Source organism: Palaemon carinicauda, chromosome 40, assembly GCF_036898095.1.
Source record: "Palaemon carinicauda isolate YSFRI2023 chromosome 40, ASM3689809v2, whole genome shotgun sequence".
NCBI lineage: Eukaryota > Metazoa > Arthropoda > Malacostraca > Decapoda > Palaemonidae > Palaemon > Palaemon carinicauda.
The window spans coordinates 38,711,941-38,733,738 of record NC_090764.1 but is presented as its reverse complement, the minus strand read 5'-3'; the positions used below and the strand labels follow the sequence as shown (position 1 = coordinate 38,733,738).

General features: G+C 47.3%; 1 protein-coding gene across 2 annotated transcripts in view; it reads left to right on the top strand.

The window, feature by feature from the left end:
- Positions 1–21,798, top strand: part of Lrr47 (Leucine-rich repeat 47) — a 122,364-nt gene that overhangs the window by 20,017 nt on the left and 80,549 nt on the right. The window contains exons 1-2 of one of the 2 annotated variants that reach the window (XM_068363572.1): positions 704–837; positions 1,312–1,494. In XM_068363572.1, coding sequence (XP_068219673.1) covers positions 742–837; positions 1,312–1,494 — 279 coding nt within the window. In that variant the 5' untranslated portion in view covers positions 704–741. Of the gene's footprint in view, positions 1–703; positions 838–1,311; positions 1,495–21,798 lie in introns of those variants that run through there. The other variant, XM_068363573.1, reaches the window with a different exon arrangement.

The following is a 21,798-nucleotide window of genomic DNA, read 5'->3' as shown; positions in this document are numbered from 1 at the left end:
ATCAAAGGATAGCATAAATCTGAGAATTAAAGGATAAGATAAATCTGAGAATCAAAGGATGAGATAAATCTGAGATTCTAAGGATAAGATAAATCTGAGAATCAAAGGATTCGACAAATCTGAGATTCTAAGGATAAGATAAATCTGAGAATCAAAAGATAAAACAAATCTGAGAATCAAAGGATACAATAAATCTGAGAATCAAAGATATGATAAATCTAAGAATGTTCTGTTTATTTCTCCTTTGGAGTGAGCATTATCAACTTGCATTATTACAATTAAAGTTCAAGGTCTATTGGCAAAGGGCCAGGAAATTATTCTGGAGGACAAGTAAGGGACAGTTGCGACAAGGAGAGAGAAAAGGGAGTCCTCATATGAATCAAAGTTATATTAACATTAAAAGGGGATTTCTTTATGCTAAAAGATTGAATACAGTAATAACATCAGCCAGAAACAGTTATTAGCTGGGCTACTTCCCAATAAGCAGAAAGCATTTTTCTCAAATCTCCCTTTTTTTTCCTCTTGTCTCCATCTGATCCTTTATGATAATGTTTGATAGCGAATATTCCTATACTCATCAAATCTATCATGAATTATGCACTCTGCCTCAACATGCTATGCATGTCTTGTGTGCATAAAATTTAGACTCATATATACTAGTCTTATTTCAGAAGACATGCCTTGAATAGGGATTTGAAATCTTGTTATCACCATGCTACCATCAAAAGCCTGTTAGAGGGCATGAAAATCCTTTATAGTATCACAACCAATAAAATTCTCACTAAACTCTTGACAAAGAGTGAAGGATTCAGGAAGGCGTCGTCTTTTGACCACGAGGTATAGCTGTAGCTCTCGAGGTATAGAGATAGAAAGGCTAGTCATACAAACGTAGTATTAATAATCATCTAATCTTTAAGTTGAACAACCAAACTGTACTTGCAAATTGCAGGAAAAGTTTTCCACTTACAAACTTAAAAGGTTCCAAGAGGCTGTTTGTAAGTCTAATTGTGTTTAGTTTTGTCTTAAGGTAGGCTTCACCTTACTCATACATACGGTTTTTTTTGCTGCAAAAGTTAACAAATAGTCCCATTTCATATTGCAAATGTCATATAGTTGACTGCATTAAATTATATAATATTGGTCTATAGTGTTACAGTGTTTCATTATAAACGTTTGATACAGTATATGAGATTTATGATTTTAGATGGCGTTGTTTGTATCTCTAAATGTTTGTAAGTTGAGGATCTTCATAGCATAATGAATGTTTGGAAAGACTTAGTGAAATAACATACATTTTCATTTTACCTACAGATTCCAGCAAATATGAGGATCAACTGTGAGGTCCAGGTCAGTAATCGGACTGGTGGGATAGTGAACAAAAAATGTAGCCGCTCATCACTTGGCCTTGGACGTCTACCAGAGTCAAAAGCTGAAGTTTCTAGTTTGTTTATTCATTTATGTACTATACAGAACAAGCAGGGCACCAAATATAAGGTTAGTTTCTAATATTTCAAGTTACTGCTACATAAGTTGCTTTCATAGGACTATTCTCATTTATATGTAATTAATATCTTTTAAGAAAAATATAAATGTGAATTCGGTAGAGAAAAGATAAATTAAGGCGAGAAGTAGTAAGCATAATGATCCAAGTTTTGAAATTGATGATGTAATAGAAGTGGGAAGAAAAAATGAGGGATATTAAATTAAAAAAGATGGGAATGTATGTGTTTTTGTTGTATATAGTACAGCCAATGGAATTAGAAGAAACAAAATACAAATTTTAGGAAAGAATAAAAGCCTAGTAAGAGGAGAGCCACTACCAGTGTTTACCTGTGTGTCAACTCCTAAATGGGCATGCTGTAACTTATTTAGCATATAGTATTGTAGATATGGCACCGGAGTGTGAAATCCTGTGGAAGAATTCTGTTATAAAAGACTATAGATGCTAAATACTTTGTAGGAAGCTGAGAACAAAGTTAATGCTCAGATTTTATAGATAACTATAGGAATTATAAAGGAAAAGGATTGGAGTAGGAGTGTACAGTATAGTGTGTCACTAAGAAACTACTTTTTTCAATATTTAACTTAGCCGGTGATTATATAGCTGCAACTCTGTTGCTCGACAGACAACTCTACGGAAAAACTCGCCAGCGATCGCTACACAGGTTGCGGGCGTGCCCAACAGCGCCATCTGTCGACCAGATACCCAGCTCTCAATGTAAACAAAGACTCAATTTTCTCTCTGTCGAGGTGTCGACAAGACGTACTTTACTCGCTGTTGCTAAACTGGAGTTTTTCACATCTATTTGGTGAAGTACTATATTCTAGTTTTGAGCTTTCGCTATGCAGGTGTTTTATCTTCATCTTAAATCTTGAACTCGTTTTGGATAGATTTAATTATGGTGACAAAGAGAGTATGGATTTTCTTTCACTTTTAAATGGCCGACCCTTCCCTTAGACGGAAGTGTGTTTAGGCTTTTAGTAATTATCTTATCACGTTATAAATTATTTATAGATTTTCCTCTATATATTTTATATCTCTCCGCCTTTATTAGGCCTCTTCGATTAACTTTCCATTTATTATAAACATATAATAATAAATTTTAATGTTTTGTTTATATGCGACTTTTCCTGAGAGTAGGCGGTCCTAACTTGGAAACCGAAGTTAATCAACGTTGAGCCCTTTATATCGTAATTAGCTTTTAAAGAGCTAAGGATTTAAAACTTTTTAAATGTAATATTTTATGAAAGAATTTCTTTGATAGTTTTCGTACTGTTTTCAAAGATGAACTAACGTTTAGTTTATTTATGCTACGTAGTTGTTGACGTTCAGGACGTTCAACATGCGCTCTATCGTTACGATAGAGAGAGAGTGTATCACGGTTTCACTTTGCAGTAAGAGTAAATCGATTCTGACGTTTTGTTCATTCTTTCCTAGCTTAAATGTTTTAAATTCTATTTTAAAGGAACTTTTTATTTGAAAAACCTTTCAGTTTTTTCCTTTAGTCAAATAACATGTTTTTTTGACGAAATATAATTGGGCTCTTCTCTTAGGTGCGAAATCAAGAGAGAAAGAGAGAGAGAGATAGAGACGGAGGGAGAGAGAGGAGAGAAAACGTTCCGTTCAAGCGGGTAACGTTGTTCTCGAGTTATTCTCGTCCCTGGTCTCTGTACGGGGAGGAAGGATAAAACGTTTTTAGGATCAGCCCCCAGAATAGATCAAGTCCTGCTATCCATCCAGAAGATGCTGAAGAAGGAACGCTGCTCAGTCAGGCTGTGGATGAGTCTGGTAGGGACGCTGTCATCCGTGGAACAATTTGTGTCACTAGGAAGACTACACCTCCGTCCTCTTCAATACCATCTAGCTTTTCATTGGAAAAAGGACAAGACGCTAGAAGCGGTCTCGATCCCGGTTCCCGAAAAGATAAAGTCTTGTCTGACTTGGTGGAAGGACAATATCAACCTAAGAAAGGGTCTTCCCCTGGCTGTTCAGACTCCCAACCACGTTCTCTTCTCGGACGCATCGGACGTGGGCTGGGGCGCGACACTAGACGGTCGGGAATGCTCAGGACTGTGGAACTCGAGTCAGAGGAGCATGCATATCAACTGCAAGGAGCTGTTGGCAGTACATCTGGCCTTGAAAAGCTTCAAGTCTCTCCTTCGAGGCAAAGTGGTGGAAGTTAACTCGGACATCACCACGGCCTTGGCGTACATCTCCAAACAAGGAGGTACCCACTCACTGACGTTGTACGAGATTGCAAGGGACCTGCTCATCTGGTCAAAAGGTCAAGACATCTCCCTAGTAACGAGGTTCATCCAAGGCGACTTGAACGTCATAGCAGATTGTCTCAGTCGGAAAGGACAAGTAATTCCAACCGAATGGACCCTCCACAAGGATGTGTGCAAGAGACTTTGGGCCACTTGGGGTAAAACCATCCATAGATCTCTTTGCAACCTCGCTGACCAAGATGCTTCCAATCTATTGCTCTCCAGTCCCAGACCCAGCAATACATATAGATGCTTTCCTCCTAGATTGGTTACATCAGGATCTCTACGCATTCCCACCGTTCAAGATTGTCAACAAGGTACTGCAGAAGTTCGCCTCTCACGAAGGGACAAGGTTGACGTTAGTTGCTTCCCTCTGGCCCGCGAGAGAATGGTTCACCGAGATACTTCGATGGTTAGTAGACGTTCCCAGTAGTCTTCCTCTAAGGGTAGACCTTCTACGTCAGCCACACGTAAAGAAGGTACTCCAAAGCCTCCACGCTCTTCGTCTGACTGCCTTCAGACTATCGAAAGACTCTCGAGAGCTAGAGGCTTTTCGAAGGAAGCAGCCAGTGCGATTGCTAGAGCAAGAAGAGCGTCTTCCATTAGAGTCTACCAATCGAAGTGGGAAGTCTTCCGAGACTGGTGCAAGTCAGTTTCTGTATCCTCGACCAGTACCTCTGTAGCTCAAATAGCTGTTTTTCTCTTATACCTGAGAAAAGGACGATCCCTTTCAGCTCCCACTATCAAGGGCTACAGAAGCATGTTGGCATCGGTCTTCCGGCATAGAGGCTTAGATCTTTCCAAACATAAAGATCTGCAAGACCTCCTTAAGTCTTTTGAGACCACCAAGGAGCGTCGTTTGGCTACCCCTGGATGGAATTTAGACGTGGTACTAAGATTCTTCATGTCAGACAGGTTGGAGCCGTTACAATCAGCCTCCCTGAAAGATCTCACTCTTAAGACTCTTTTCCTGGTATGCTTAGCCTCGGCTAAAAGAGTCAGTGAGATTCATGCCTTCAGCAAGAACATCGGATTTTCGTCAGAAAAAGCCACTTGTTCGCTACAACTTGGTTTTCTAGCCAAAAATGAGCTGCCTTCTCGGCCTTGGCCTAAATCTTTCGATATCCCCAGCTTATCGGAGATCGTAGGCAATGAACTAGAAAGAGTCTTATGCCCTGTTAGAGCTCTTAAGTTCTATTTAAAGCGTACTAATCCTTTACAAGGCCAATCTGAAGCTTTATGGTGTTCAGTTAAGAAACCATCCTTGCCTATGTCAAAGAATGCTTGGTCAGACTTTATCAGATTGTTAATACGAGAAGCTCATTCACATCTGAGTGAGGAAGACCGAACTTTGCTTAAGGTGAAGACGCACGAAGTTAGAGCTGTAACAACTTCCATGGCCTTTAAGCAAAATATATCTCTGCAAAGTATAATGGACGCAACCTATTGGAGAAGCAAGTCAGTGTTCGCGTCATTTTACTTGAAAGATGTCCAGTCTCTTTACAAGAACTGCTACACACTGGGACCATTCGAAGCAGCGAGTGCAGTAGTGGGTGAGGGCTCAACCACTACAATTCCCTAATTCCTTATCCTTTTAATCTGTCTCTTGAAATGTTGTTTTTTTATGGGTTGTCCGGAAGGCTAAGAAGCCTTTCGCATCCTGGTTGATTTGGCGGGTGGTCAAAGTCATTTCTTGAGAGTGCCTAGATTAGGGATTTGATGAGGTCCTGTTGTATGGGTTGCAACCCTTGATACTTCAGATCCTAGGGGTCGATCAGCATCCTAAGAGGATCGCGAGGCTCCGTAAGGAAGACGTACTTAAAAGGCAGAGTAATTGTTCAAGTCGACTTCCTTACCAGGTACCTATTTATTTTGTTTTTGTTATTTTGATAACTTCTAAAATGAAATAAAAAACTCTTAGCTCATAAAAGTGTAAACATATATTACTGGTCTCTACCCACCATCCTGGGTGTGAATCAGCTATATAATCACCGGCTAAGTTAAATATTGAAAAATGTTATTTTGATTATAAAATACATTTTTGAATATACTTACCCGGTGATTATAAATTAAATGACCCTCCCTTCCTCCCCAATAGAGACGCAGTGGGACGAGGAGAAAATTGAGTCTTTGTTTACATTGAGAGCTGGGTATCTGGTCGACAGATGGCGCTGTTGGGCACACCCGCAACCTGTGTAGCGATCGCTGGCGAGTTTTTCCGTAGAGTTGTCTGTCGAGCAACAGAGTTGCAGCTATATAATCACCGGGTAAGTATATTCAAAAATTTATTTTATAATCAAAATAACATTTTGTTCCGTAACCGAAATAAAAACCACGCTATTTACAAAGGGTTACCTTTTAGCGCAGCTGAAATGGCGAGCCATTAGAATTTAACGAGGGTGTATTACCCCCGCGCTAGTTAGCGGGGGGGGGGGGGGGGGGGAACGAGGGTGTATTACCCCCACGCTAGTTAGCGGGGGGGGGGGGGGGGGGAGTGTTAGCCAGCTACCCCTCCTCCCCCTCACACACAGGTGAATACTCACTTTCACTTTTGGCTCGGACTGTGACAGACGCCTCTGTCTTGGTCCTCTCTTGGCAGCCATTGTTTGTTTTGTCTTTACTTAATCGCTTACTTTTCTTTTACTCAATATATATGTAAACATGTTTTCATGTTTGTATACATATTTGAGTATAGAAATCAGTAAGTTTTCTTTTCAGATTTGTGTGTGTAGTGTATTTATCTACGTGGTGTCCTCGGTAGTTGGCCACCACGGCGTTATGGGTGGCGATCGAGTTTGACTTATGTCTTTCTCTCTCTCTCTCTCTCTTGAGGTCGTTCACCCTTTTACTACGTGTTACTACGCCCTTGTAGCTTCCTTTCCGTGTGGGGGGGTTGCTACGCTGTACGTTTGTCTCAATTAGTTTACGAATCTAATTGGATTTGGTGATTTTTCAGCTTTGTAGAACGATTCCTTTCGGGGTTTTCGTTCTTTCTTTAGTGTTCATTCATTTTTAAATTACATAGTTACATAATCATAATTGTTATAATTCTGTTTTGGTTACAGCTCTCCTTCCGTGAGTGTAAGTGGTTGTGAGGGCACGTGCCTGTTGTGTAATTCTTGTTTCCTTTCCCTCGGGATTCCTCTTCGGAGCCTTCCCGGGGGAATGAATGTGTACTAATGTTTTTTTGTTTTATTTTTTTACTGTTACCGATCTAGTTCGTTCCTGTAATATGGCAACGGTGTGAGCTGTCTTGTTGAGTCCTGGGGATTCGGCTGTTGCTGCCTCCCCCCTTGTGTTTTCGTCAGGGGCGTGTCTCCTTCTACTGGACGTACTCCCGTGACGACGGACAGCTTTCCAGTTCATTTTAGAACTCTCAGGAGGTTTGCCTCCTCGGGCAGGTAACTTCCCTTCCGAGGGAAGTTTTTCCTGTCCAGGCTTGAGTTTTTCCCCGTATGGAGGGTTCTCCTCTTGCCTTTTTTTCGTGCGACTATGCTCTTGGTGCTGAGCGGTCGTACCTGCAGTTTCGCTCAAGGGGCTGGGCAACTGCAGGAGCTCCCCTTCGGAGGATTGCTCCTTTTAAGTCACTGCTGACCGGTCTCTTCTACGAAGTGTTTCTCTTTCGTTCGCGAGAGAGTACACTCATAGAGACTCCTCTTCGGAGGTTTCTTCTGTTGCTGTTGGCCTCCCTCGCCGTAAGGCCCACCGTCCGCCTCGTCGTAAGGGCCTCTCATCTCCCTATAAGGGTGCTTGAGGCACCTTTTTGAATCTCCGTTTGCAGCCTACAACTCCTTTTTCTCGATCTTCCGCCTTGGTGCAAATGGACAGCAGTCTGATTTCGTCTTCCGACGGGCAACGGTCTTCCCGACGGACAACGGTCTTCCCGACGGACAGCGGTCTTCCGACGGACATCAGTCTCCCGGCGGACAACGATCCCTTCGGGGCAAAGGGTTGCCTCCCACGGGGGTTCTTCCCTTGCGTGTCAGGGTTTCCCTGCGCGCCCTTCTGCTGTGTTCTCTCCTGCTCCTGCTCAGTGTTAATGCACAGGCGCTCTTCTGCTCATCAGCGCTCTCCTGTTCGTCAGCGCTTTCATGATGATCATCCCTGCTGTTCCTGTTGGTTCCTGTTATGCGCCCTGTGCGCCCACGTTCGCCCTCGCGATCTAGAACTTCGGTTCAGGTCGGGGACAAGGCCTCTTCTTCTTTACGCAGGCTTCCACGCGTAGCCTTCTGCTCGTCAGCGATCATCAGCTCGCCAGCGATCACCTGTCTCTCGGCGATCTCCGGATCGCCCGCGTGTGTTACAGCCGGCACGCCAATGTTCTCCAACTCTTCTGATGGAACATGGTTCGCCAGCTACTAGCTCACCTGCGCATGCTGATCGCCATCGCGCGACCCTCAAACTGCGGATGCTGATCGCCATCGCGCGACCCTCAAACTGCGGATGCTGATCGCCATCGCGCGACCCTCAAACTGCGGATGCTGATCGCCATCGCGCGACCCTCAAACTGCGGATGCTGATCGCCATCGCGCGACCCTCAAACTGCGGATGCTGATCGCCATCGCGCGACCCTCAAACTGCGGATGCTGATCGCCATCGCGCGACCCTCAAACTGCGGATGCTGATCGCCATCGCGCGACCCTCAAACTGCGGATGCTGATCGCCATCGCGCGACCCTCAAACTGCGGATGCTGATCGCCATCGCGCGACCCTCAACTGCGGATGCTGATCGCCATCGCGCGACCGCACACCTGCGGATGCTGATCGCCATCGAGCGACCCTGCGCATGCTGATAGCCAGCTGAGGCTGCTCGCCATCGCGCGACCGCCCATCTGCGCATGCTGATCATCATCGCGCAATTGCCCTCCTGCACATGCTGCTCGCGATCGCTCACCTTCGCATATTGCTCGCCAACGCACGATCGCTCACCTGCGCATGCTGCTCGACCATCGCGTCGGCATAACACAACGCGCCATCGCCAACCTGCGCGTTAGCGCTCACCAGCTCACCACCGATCGCTTGTTGATCCATATCGCCAGCGGTCTTCCTCGCCCACGCGGCAGCGCGTTTCCTCGCCATCGCGCTTACGCTTGCGTTCGCCGCCTCGGACTCGCGCTCATCCACCTGCCCACCCTCACGACCGCTTGCCTGTACGCCCGCACGACCATTCGCCTGCACGCCCACGTGCCTGCAAGTCTACGCTCGTCCGCGCCCATGCTCTCCAATGTTCGCCCACGCGCGAACCAACGGTTTTCCATCACGCGGATGGATGGTGTTCCGCCGCGCAAACCTACAGTGTTTCTTCGCACAAACGTCGGCTTAGTTCTTGCAGTATCCATTGCTCGCCTATGGGCTATCGCTCGCCGACCACCAGCTCTCGCCCTTCCTACCACGCTCGCCCTCCTTCTGCGCTCCTTCGCTCGCGTTACCGCGCATGGGCGCTTCCACGTTCGCCCACGCGAAAATCTTTGAATTACCGTCGCGCGAGCTCCAGGGCGATTGCGACCACGATTCCCAATGGGGTTTTCGCAGCATGGCCAGCCTGGCGAGTTCTTCTGGAGCATATTTCCAGAACACGGCCTCACCCCGTAAACGCAGAGCATGGCACTTGCAAGAATAGGAGAAACTTAAGGGAGATCTGAGCAACACTCCTCTTTCCTGAACCTGGGTTAGCCCTTCCCCGTCATTCCCTGGAAGGATTTTTGGCGGGGGGGGGGCTTTCCGTTCGAGATTTCTCCATCGGACAAGGGGTGACTGCTTACCCCTTCCTTAGGGAGCTTACCAGGTTCTTTCCCTCCTCGGTTACGGCCCGAGGTTTGGTTCAAGGAAGCTACAGGAAGATCAGGGGTACTTTCCTCCTCTCGAGCTCAGGCACCTTGGCCTTTCGTCGTCAAGTATCTAACTTACGGACAAGCTCGATGTTGTACCATCTGGACGCGCTGACTGAGGGCTTCCTTCGGGTGTCTCATCTGTGGAGGTCGACGACCTCAGACACCCTTCCATCCTTGAGAAGAGTTTGTTTGTGCCCAAGGACAGAGACTTAGACAGCTGCTGTGCGGAGGAAATAGACTTCCGGTTTCACTCCTCCAAGGCGCTTTCTTCCAGACTCTGCAGGGCTCCAGCGCCCTTTTCTTTCAACCACGTCGGCCTAAGTTATCGGCTACGACAACTGGGACAAGGTGTCCAATTGCAGTTTCCTCCTGTCAGGAACAGATGGCACGGGAGACTCCCCCGGGGGGGCATAGTCCTAAAAGGAGTTCACGAACTCTAGGATTGCAGGTTTTTCGCTGGGAGGATGCTTAAGGTTACTCATCCGAATGACAGCTTCCCGATGCCCATTCCTGCACAATCTCTGTGATCAGCCAAGGATATCGCGCCTGCCGTCTCTGTCAGCGAATTCAGTGTCTCTGAACCTCTATGCCATAGTGTCAGCAGAGTTGCCCGGTTGGGCAGAATGATCCATACCTTAGGCGAAGGTCTTCCTTAGGATCATCGACGGCTTCACCCCCGGCCCCCTCAGTCGATCCTTTCTTGTAAGGAAGGATCTGAGAGGGGATGTCCGTAGTCGACCTCTCAGCCCTGATCAAGTTTGTCGAACAAACTTCGGCCAGCGTAGACCAGCAGAATCGATCAGACTGGTAACGAGGCGACAGGACTCCTTAAACCCTGGATCGGAAGGACGGGTACTTTCAGTTTCCATTCCATCCATCTTCCAGGGTGCTCGTCAAATTCAGCCTAGACTGCAAGTATTCCTGCTTATGATGCAGTGTGGCTATCCCGCCGTGGCATAGCAGGTTTGTTTCCCCAGAGAACTCTCCCTGCCTTCCTCTTGGCCGCTCAGGTGCAGGCCTCCGCCTCCTCTGCTGTTTGGAGGGCTGGTCAACTCCAGTAGGCTCGGGTTCGACCTTCTTCAGCGCCGGGACAAGCTTCCGGATGCTTACCATGAGTGTGGGCTCATGGTATTTTGTTTGGAGCCTTCTCTTCCTCTGCCTCAACATCTGGAGTATCTGGCCATGATATTGAGTCAACGGCCTTACCACGTTGGAAACCCCGCTTCTCGTCCGTCCAGCGAGGTTAAGCAACGTCGGTACTTGGATGGGTGACCACCTGGGGATGCCAGATTCTGTTACCACAACCTCCGAGCCTTCCTTTCGGTTGACTGTGGTAAGACTGAAGAGAGTCGCAGTACCTGTTCTCAGTCAAGCAGAGCTTTCAGCCTTACCTTGGAACGTTTCCTAGTTCTCCTTTCCTCATTGACCCGTCTATAGTCCGAACGGTCGCCTCAGGATAAGTTCCATGTGGGGCGATCCAAGTTCCGTTGGCTTCAGGCAATGTTTAACCGGACTTCCTGGCCCCTATGGGACCAGCGGAACTATTAGACCTGCAATGGGTGTTGACCTATGGAGCCTCTTGATGGTAGTGGATGTTCTCGTCCTTTCCCCACATTCTTGATGCGGTTCTCGGACTCGTCAAAGGAAAGGGGGGGGGGGGGTCATGTTCCGGTCCAGGCCTATGGTCAAGACCTGAAGGATACCTCTCCATCATTCAGGCAGGCTTAGGGGCCTTAGTCTGGCCCCTCTACAGATCCTACAGCTCCTGCCGAGTCGCCCCGTGCGTGTCGACTTCATGATTCTGGCGTATTCTAACCAGCAGGGGACGCATTTTCACACCTTCACATCTTGCAGTAGAGATTCCGGGATGATTGAGATTCTCTCAATACCACCATCGGCTCTCTCATTCCAGGCAGGGGAATGTTCTCTCAGACTATCCGAGCAGAGCCTCGTAGAGAGAGTGTACCTGGGGGTCTTTGACCTTGGGTAACCAGCAAGTACTGGTCTGGGGGACCTGATCGCGACAGCTTGGAACCTCAAGCTTCCGCTGTTCTTCCCCCCAGTCTCAGACCCCGAGACTCTGGCAAGATGTATTCCGGTGATGGTGGGACAACTTCGACGCCTGCGTCTTCCCTCCTTTTTGTCTGTGGACAATGGGTCTCAACAAGACCAGGTTGTCTGTCAACCTTTCAATGGGAAAGCTCCACTGGGACTATGCGCAGAACGGTTTCTGGACCCTCTGCTTCCCCTAACGGAACTCCCGGGAGAGCTTCTCCCACGTCGCAGACTACTCAAGCAACCACACTGCGACATCTCTCCCGAACCGGGGCGTCGCTTCGGTTTCATGCCTGGAGACACTACGCCTCCTCCTCAAGAAGAGACAACCCGCTACAGTCGCGGTACGGAGGTCGCGTCATCTGTGATAGTCATCCACAGGGGTCTCCCAGGCAAAGTGAAGAGTCTGAGGTGGTTGGTGCCGTGGGAGATATACCTCTTCCCTTGAGGCCTCTTCTCCAGCAATAACGGTCTTATTGCCTTTCGGCGGGAGGAAACTCCTTTCCGCTCTCGGCAATGAAGCCTGTCGCTCAGCCTTTCCCTGACCTTCAGGCTTAAAGGAATAAATTTTTCCTTCCCGCTGGATCTATCCTCGCTCATGCTAAGCTACGATCGTCCCTGCCCTAGTCGGAGGAAGACCTCCAACTTGGAGCATGGCTCGGACTTTTAGTCCTTTAAGAGATCTTCTCAAGACCCTTTACGACAGGCCTCGGATTGTATTCCGCCTTGGGTCTCCTGCTCACTCTGGCCACGGCCAGTGTGTAAGCAATCTTCTTGGTCTCTTACGACTCCCCCCTTTCTAAGGAAGAGGGGAAGGCAACATTCAGGCTCGCTCTTGAGTTGTTGGCTAGACTCAGAATCTGGGGGTCCCGGCCCTTCGGTCCGATTCCTTCAAGATTTCGAGTCTCCATTCTGTATCTGATGTCCCAAGACCTTCTCTTTCTTGCCAGTAAAGGAATCGAGAGGTTAGCTTTGGGAACAGCTGCAGTTTGTCCTCAGTTGCAGCCGATTTGGGAGCACAAGGAGGACACGGGGGAGAGTCACCAGTATACCTCTTCAGCCCGGACTCAAGGACATTCATCTCGACCTGTCTCCAGACCCTCCCCCGTCACGTCGCCCTACAGCACGATGTTGGATACATCGCAACGTCCCTTGCCTTCGAGTAATACTACTCTGTGACGCAGGTGCTACAAGCTGGAGTCTGGAAGCGTCTAATGACCTTCGCAGCCCGCTTCCTGCAGGGCGTGACCCACAGGAGTCTCGATACGTTTTCTATCGCTCTGTGGTGGCTACACAACAGCTGGTCTAACCTCAGGCTCCTTTTTGGACAGGTAGCAGAAGGTTGAGGGCATTGTTATCAGGTTTTAGTCTGCATGAACGAAAGAAGTATGTCTGGCCCTTACTTCTTTCTTCATCATCCCCTCTACGGGGAAGCGGCATCCTGGTCTCTGCATAGCTGACCTCGAACCTCTGCAGGTAAACCATGCTTCCTTGTGTTCCGAGTATTGAGTCAATACTGTCGCGTCCCCCATACCCTGACGAGGTGGTATTGGGAACGTCCTAACCCAGAGTTCCTTCTGGAACTCCAGGTCAACTGCCTAGGACGGGTCACACTTCTTCCTTCACACACAAGCTTACGTAGGCCACATGGTTCCTTGCGGAGCAAGGAACTTGTGAGGTGCAGGGACTCCCTTTCTCGAGTGCGACTCACTCGGATTCTGAGTCCCCGGGTAATGCCAAAGCCAGTATGGCTGGGGACTTTCCACCCTACCTAAGGGGTAAGTCACCCTTTGTAAATAGCGTGGTTTGTATTTCGGTTACGGAACAAATGACAAATTCGAAGATAATTTGTATTTTTCCTAACCATACAAACCTTAGCTATTTACACATATTTGCCCGCCAGCCCTGTCCCCCAAGACAAGTCCTACCTCTAAGTGAAAGTGAGTATTCACCTGTGTCTGAGGGGGAGGAGGGGTAGCTAGCTACCCCTCCCCTACCCCCCCGCTAACTAGCGCGGGGGTAATACACCCTCGTTAAATTCTAATGGCTCGCCATTTCAGCTGCGCTAAAAGGTAACCCTTTGTAAATAGCTAAGGTTTGTATGGTTAGGAAAAATACAAATTATCTTCGAATTTGTCATTTTTTGTAGAAAGAGAAAAGGGTACTGAGATCAAGACATAAAAAGCTTAACTGAAAAAAATTGATAGCCCTCAAATTCTGACAGAGAAGCTTTGAAAGAGGATAAGATCTATAGCATGAAGTAGAGGTAGGCCAAAAGACAGGTTGAAAGTATAAGGGGAAATATTAGAGCAGAATATTATCAGAACTGGCTTATTGAGTGAAGAAAGATTATCACGGAGTAGGATAGAGAGATCCATAAGAAAAATTTAGATGCTCTGTGGCAGGTGGCAAAGTCAAAGAAGAAGTATTCAGTAAACTCATCTCAACTTGGAAAATTAAATTGTTCCGTAACCGAAATACAAACCACACTATTTACATTGGGTTTACCTTTTAGCGCAGCTGAAATGGCGAGCCATTAGAATTTAACGAGGGTGTATTACCCCCGCGCTAGTTAGCGGGGGGGGGGGGGGGAGTGTTAGCCAGCTACCCCTCCTCCCCCTCACACACAGGTGAATACTCACTTTCACTTTTGGCTCGGACTGTGACAGACGCCTCTGTCTTTGTCCTCGCTTGGCAGCCATTGTTTGTTTTTTCTTTACTTAATCACTTACTTTTCTTTTACTCAATATATATGTACTGTAAACAGTTTTTCATGTTTGTATATATATTTGAGTATAGAAATCAGTAAGTTTCCCTTTCAGAGTTGTGTGTGTAGTGTACGATATCTCCGCGGAGCCCTCGGCAGTTTAGGCCACCACGGTGTAATTTTATGGGTTGCGGTCGAGTTTGACTTCGGTCTTTCTCTCTCTCTCTCTCTTGAGGTCGTTCACCCTTTTACTACGTTTACTACGCCCCTTGTAGCTTCCTTCCCGTGTGGGGGGTTGCTACGCCGTACGTTTTGTCTCAATTAGTTTATGAATCTAATTGTATTTGTTTTTTCAGCTTTGTAGAACGATTCCTTTCGGGGTTTTCGTTCTTTCTTTAGTGTTCATTCATTTTTTAATTACATAATTACATAGTTTCATAATTATAATTGTTATAATTCTGTTTTGGTTACAGCTTTCCTTCCGTGAGTGTAAGTGGTTGTGAGAGCACGTGCCTGTTGTGTAATTCTGGTTTCCTTTCCCTCGGGATTCCTCTTCGGAGTCTTTCCGGGGGAATGCATGTGTACTAATGATTTTTGTTTTATTTTTTTACAGTTACCGATCTAGTTTGTTTCTGTAATATGGCAACGGTGTGAGCTGTCTTGTTGAGGCCTGGGGATTCGGCTGTTGCTGCCTCCCCTTTGGTTTTTCATCAGGGGCGTGTCTCCTTCTACTGGAAGTACTCCCGTGACGATTGACAGCTCTCCAGTTCATTTTAGAACTCTCAGGAGGCTTGCCTCCTTGGGTGGGTAACTTTCCTTCTGAGGGAAGTTCTTCCTGTCCAGGCTTGAGTTTTTCCCCTTTTGGGGGGTTCTTCTCTTGCCTTTTTTTCGTGCGACTATGCTCTTGGTGCTGAGCGGTCGTACCTGCAGTTTCGCTCAAGGGGCTGGGCAACTGCAGGAGCCCCTCTTCGGAGGATTGCTCCTTTTAGGTCACTGGCTGACCAGTCTCTTCTACGAAGTGTTTCTCTTTCGTTCGCGAGAGAGTACCCTCATAGAGACTCCTCTTCGGAGGATTCTTCTGCTGCTGTTGCTGTTGGCCTCCTTTGCCGTAAGGCTCACCGTCCGCCTCGTCGTAAGGGCCTCTCATCTCCCTATAAGGGTGCTTGAGGCACCTTTTTGAATCTCCGTATGCAGCCTACAACTCCTTCTTCTTGATCTTCGCCCCTGGTGCAGATGGACAGCAGTCTGACCTCGTCTTCTGACGGACATCAGTCTCCCGGCGGACAGACAACGGTCTTCCGACGGACATCAGTCTCCCGGCGGACAGACAACGGTCTTCCGACGGACATCAGTCTCCCGACGGACAACGATCCCTTCGGGGCAAAGGGTTGCCTCCCACGGGGGTTCTTCCCTTGCGTGTCAGGGTTCCCCTGCGCGTCCTTCTGCTCTCCTGCTCCTGCTCGGTGTTAGCGCACAGGCGCTCTCCTGCTCATCAGCGCTCTCCTGTTCGTCAGCGCTCTCATGATGATCATCTCTGCTGTTCCTGTTGGTTCCTGTTACGCGCCCTGTGCGCCCACGTTCACCCTCGCTATCTAGAACTTCGGTTCAGGTCTGGGTCAAGGACTCTTCTTCTACGCGCAGGCTTCCACGCGTTGCCTTCTGCTCGTCAGCGATCACCAGCTCGCCAGCGACCTTAGACGCGTCAACGTTCACCTGCTTGTCAGCGATCTCCTACGCGTCAACGATCGCCATCGATCTGCCACGCGTGTCAGTTCCCCTGACCACCATCAGTAGCGATCTAGCGCTCGCCTGCTGTGGACCACGATCTCCGGTAGCTGAGTCTTGCCGTAGATCTTCCTCCTGCTCGCCAGCGCTCACCTTTACTTCTGTCCTTCTGTGCGCCAGCTTTCTTCAATCGCCAGCGCACATCTGCGCGCCCTTTTCTGCCACGCACCAATGGGCGCCAACGGATTTCTGACCGTCTAGGATCGCCTGATTAACAGCTTGCTTCAGCGCTCACCTTCCTGATGCACCTGCGCGCCTTCTGTTAGCGCGATGCGCGCTAACCATCACTAGTCTCTCTCGCGTTGGCAATCGCCTACGCGCCCGCGCGATTCTTCACCTGCGCGCTAGCGTTTTGTTAACACATCACCGCTCGCCAACGCGCCTTCACTCTCCTACGGGCTATCGCTCGCCAGAACGCGCCATCGCTCGTCAACGCGTCATCGCCCGCCTACGCGCCATCGGTCTCCCGACCGCCTGTGCCCACGTGCCCGCGCAACCGCACACCCACGTGCCCGTGCGACCGCACGCCCACGTGCCTGCACGCCTACTCTCATGCGCGACCGCGCACATGCTCTCCAATGTTCGCCCGCGCGAAACAACGGTATTCCCTTGCGCGGATGGACAGTGTTCCGTCGCGCGAACCGACGGCGTTCCGTCGCGCGAACCGACGGCGTTCCGTCGCGCGAACCGACGGTGTTCCGTCGCGCGAACCGACGGTGTTCCGTCGCGCGAACCGACGGTGTTCCGTCGCGCGAACCGACGGCGTTCCGTCGCGCGAACCGACGGTGTTCCGTCGCGCGAACCGACGGTGTTCCGTCGCGCGAACCGACGGTGTTCCGTCGCACGAACCGACGGGGTTCCGTCGCGCCAACCGACGGGGTTCCGTCGCGCCAACCGACGGTGTTCCGTCGCGCCAACCGACGGTGTTCCGTCGCGCCAACCGACGGTGATACTTCGCACAAACGTCGGCTTAATTCTTGCAGTATCCATTGCTCGCCTATGGGTTATCGCTCTTCGACCACCAGCTCTCGCCCTTCCTACCACGCTCGCCCTCCTTCTGCGCTCCTTCGCTCACCTTCGTTTGCGTTGCTGCGTGCCCGCGCATGGGCGCTTCCACGTTCGCCCACACGCAAATCATTGATTTACCATCGCGCAAGCTCCAGGGCGATTGTGACTGCGATTCCCATTGGGGGTTTCGCAGCATGTCCAGCCTGGCGAGTCTTCTGGAGCGTATTTCCAGAACACGGCCTCACCCCGTAAACGCAGAGCATGGCTCATGCAAGAATAAGAAGAATCTTCAGGGAGGTCTGAGCAACATTCTTCTTTCCAGAACCTGGGTTAGCCCTTCCTCGTCATTCCCTGGAAGGATTTTTGGCGTGGGGCTTTCCGTTCGAGATTTCTCCAATAGCCAAGGGGTGACTGTTTACCCCTTCCTCTTCTCCATCTCGTGAAAGGGGCTTACCAGGTCCTTTCCCTCCTCGGTTACGACCCGAGGTTTGGTTCAAGGAAGCTACAGGAAGGTCATGGGTACTTTCCTCCTCTCGGGGTCAAGCACCTTGGCGTTTCGTCGTCAAGTATCGAACTTGCGGGCAAGCTCGATGTTGGACCATCTGGACGCAATGACCGAGGGCTTCCTTTCGGGTGTCTCATCCGTGGATGTCAACAACCTCAGACACCCTTCCATCCTTGAGAAGAGTTTGTTTGTGCCCAAGGACAGAGACATAGACAGCGGCTGTGCGGAGGAAGTCGACTTCTGTTTTCACTCCTCCACCCTCTTAATGAGAGAATGCCTTGATGAAGTCATTGAGCTTCTGCACGGCATTTCATTCCCGTGCTGAATCTTGGTGACGGGCAAGAGGGCTCTGGAACTTCGGGAAATTGCTCCCCCAGTTCGAATCTAAATTTCTCTCTTTCATCTTTTTCTTCTGCTTAATATTACTTCGACCTTCTCCTAATTTTATCAACTTTCTTTCATCTTGCTGTCCTATCTCTATGATTATTATTTTTCTTAGTTATATATATATGTAGATGTATGCATATATATATATTTATTTATTTTATTTGTTCATTTATATATTTATCTATTTTTTTTCTATTTTATTTAAATGGCGTGGATATTTCCACATTCGTTATTATTGCCTGCTTAGATGAATGGGAGAAGGGATCACGGTTGGGAGGTATTCGCATTCAAAGCTATATATGAGAGTATTGGATGATCTCAGCCATCCCAAAGATGGTTTGGACCTTTTTGGCGGAACTACTCTCAAGGGTTGGGTCATCGGAATCCAGGGGGATCCAATCCTTGAGGTGGGACTCTTGGCTTTTGGCCGGAAGCCCATCATTACAGATATGGGGAGGATGATTCCATATTACTTTGTTCTCAGTCCTAACAGGCGGGTTTAGCTTACACCTGTGCCTCTATATCTGTTTTGATGCTATCCTTCGGGTAGGGTATGGAGTGGACCATCGGGGAAGTATACTCTCATTGTGCCGATAGTGGAGAATACAAATTTCCTTTCCAACGTATGATACTTTCTTATAATTCTCAAGCAGGTACCCCAACAAAACAACAACAAAAAACCTGAAAATCCCACCCTTAAATATGGACCCTTCAAATACTGACTCCCCATCCCCTGGATTTGCTGACTCCCCCCCGGCACTGTTGACGACTTCTGCTACTGTAATTAAGGAAAACTCTGTTGACGACCTTCGAACTAAAAAGGACCACTCTACTGATGTTAAAAAATCTAGCAATTTGGGTAACACAGGGAAACTACGATTCCTTCATGTTTCCCAAATCCCATTAGAGACAAATTATGATGATATATATAGAGCATTTGAGTGCTATGGATTGATAAAGGAAATAAGGATGAGACTTGGAGATGAAAAATGGGACTCTTGGATATCTTTTGAAAGTCATGATGAAGCGTTTAATGCCATAAGTAATATTAGTAGTATCAAAATTAACGAATTGAACATCATGGGAGCTCTTTGTGATAAGGTCCCAAAGGAATTGGATGTGTACAAACCTGCTGATTGGTTTGAAAAAGATAGAAATGTACCCTTGCCTTCACAGAGAAAACCCAAACCACCAATGTGGCTCTTAGCTGAACCTAAAGGGATAATAGGAAATTATTTTAAGATATGTAAGTTTTTCCAAAAAAAAGTAGGAACCATAGCACCTGGAGATATATCTCGTTTTGGGAAGAACAGTTATCTCATCCATGCCAAATCTTCGACTCAGTCTGCAATACTGTCTAACTTACAGACAGGCAGTGATGAAATTACATTGGAAATGAAACCTCATCTAAATTTTAGTTATGGAAGGGGAGTGGTCTTTAATAAGGACCTATACGAATTTACAGAGGAGGAGATACTTTCTATGTGTCCATTAAATGTATGGAAAGTGCATAAGGTTCCTGGAACTTCAATGATTATACTTACTTTCCAGGATGCTGATGTACCTTTCCATATTTTTATTGAAAATGAAAGGATTAAAGTTCGGCCTTTCAAACAAAAGCCCCTGCAATGTTTTAATTGTTTTAAATTTGGACACCCATCCAAAGTTTGCAAAAATGGAAAAATGTGTGGTATTTGCTCCAAAACTTATCATGGAGAATGTACACTTGAGGCCAGGTGTTCAAATTGCAATTTGAATCATAAATCAACTGATAGGAGATGCGAACTGTATAAGTTGGAGGAAGCTGCCCTAAACAAATCAAGTTTAGAACACATAAGTGTGGGACATGCAAAAAGAATGTTGAATAAATCAACCAGCTATGCAAAGGCCTTAAAATCAAAGTTAAATTTACCACAGGAGACAGCAACCCCACTTAGCACTGCCAGTAATCCTTAGAAAAGAAATACAACCTCTGATAATAAAGTACTGCATGACAAGGTAATCATATTGCCTTCTGAGGCTTCGCCACAGCGTATTAAAAATGGGTCATTGCCCATTTCTGTACAGCCTTCGTCCCCCATTACCAACAATAGTACTAACCTCTCCCAGGCCATGTCCTTGCCTGATTTGATGGAGATGCCACCTGACACCAAGTTACCAGGTGCACCTGTATTGGGGAAGGTGCAAAAACCTGGTAGCTCAAAACCTACTAATCGGAAAAGAGAGAGACCTCCATCTCTCTCGCCCCCTTCCATAAGAAATATCAAAATTACGACGTCAAATAAATATGATGATTTGTCTGTTGATATTTCTGATCTGGAAGTCAATTTAAATAAATCGGAAATTCAAGTGGAGGTCCACCAACCTCCTCAACAACCAGATCAAAAAGACAAAAAGAAAATCATAAATTCTAAACCCAATCTATCAAGACCCTCTTTAATAAAACCACCTAAAAATAGTGTTAGATCAAAAACTACTAATGGGAAGACTCCATCCAAGGGGTCTACTAAATTATAAACCATAGTTTTTTCCTCCATTTTGCAATGGAATTGTCAGGGTTTAAGGGCCAAATATGAAGAACTTAAGCTCCTTATTCATGAGCATTCCCCCATAATTATTTGTCTACAGGAGAGCAAACTTGATCATAATACCCCTTGTCCTCGCGAATACATTAGTTATAGGACACCATATGATCACCAAGTGGGGAGCCATGGCGGAAGTCTCATATACGTTCGTCGAGATGTTTCCCAAGTTTCTCTGTCTATTCGTACACCTCTGCAGGCAGTGGTTGTACAGATCGACATAGGGCAAAAATATACAATTTGTTCTCTGTACTTGCCTCCAAATGATAACATTTTGTATGACAACTTAGTGGAGGTGATTCAACAACTCCCTCAACCTTTTCTTTTACTTGGAGATTTGAATGGTAGACATCCTTTGTGGGGTGAGGTTTTAGCAAACACGAGGGGAAATATCATATCATCAATTGTGGAAAATGAAGATGTGGGACTCCTTAACACAGGAGAGCCCACACACTTTCATGTCCAGACAGGTACCTTGTCATGTATTGACCTATCAATCGTAAGCTCTAATTGCCTTCTCGACTACGATTGGAGAACATTAGATGATTGGCATACTAGTGATCACGCACCAATCATCACAAACACCAACAATGGTCCACCTTTACAGGGATCGCCACGATGGAATCTTGACAAGGCGGACTGGGATAAATTTCGTGAGCTAAGCGAAATTGAGGGGGATGCAGGACAAGTTGATAATATCGATGATGCCATAGACTTACTGAATGGAACTCTCCATACAGCAGGAGTCAATTCAATTCCAAAAACAACAGGGTTATTCAAACGACGACCAATCCCGTGGTGGTCTTCAGAACTAACTGCCCTGCACAGAGCCACAAGAAGATCTTTAACACGATTGCGTAGACGCAGAACTGATGAGAATTTAATTATGTACAAGAAATGTAGAGCACAGTTCCGTCGTGCCATGAAAGAAGCAAGGCGCCAGTCATGGATGTCTTTTGTTTCCTCCATTAACAGTAGAACACCACCATCTTCTGTGTGGAGGAAAGTAAAAAAGATAGCTGGCAAATTCACCCCCAACCCACCACCAGTGTTGAGGGTGAATGGCCAGTATGTAACTGAAGCAAATGATGTTAGCAATGCCCTGGCTAATCATTTTTCAAAAGTATCCAGCAAGTGTGAAGGAGCCCCTGGTCACCAGTATAGGAGCAC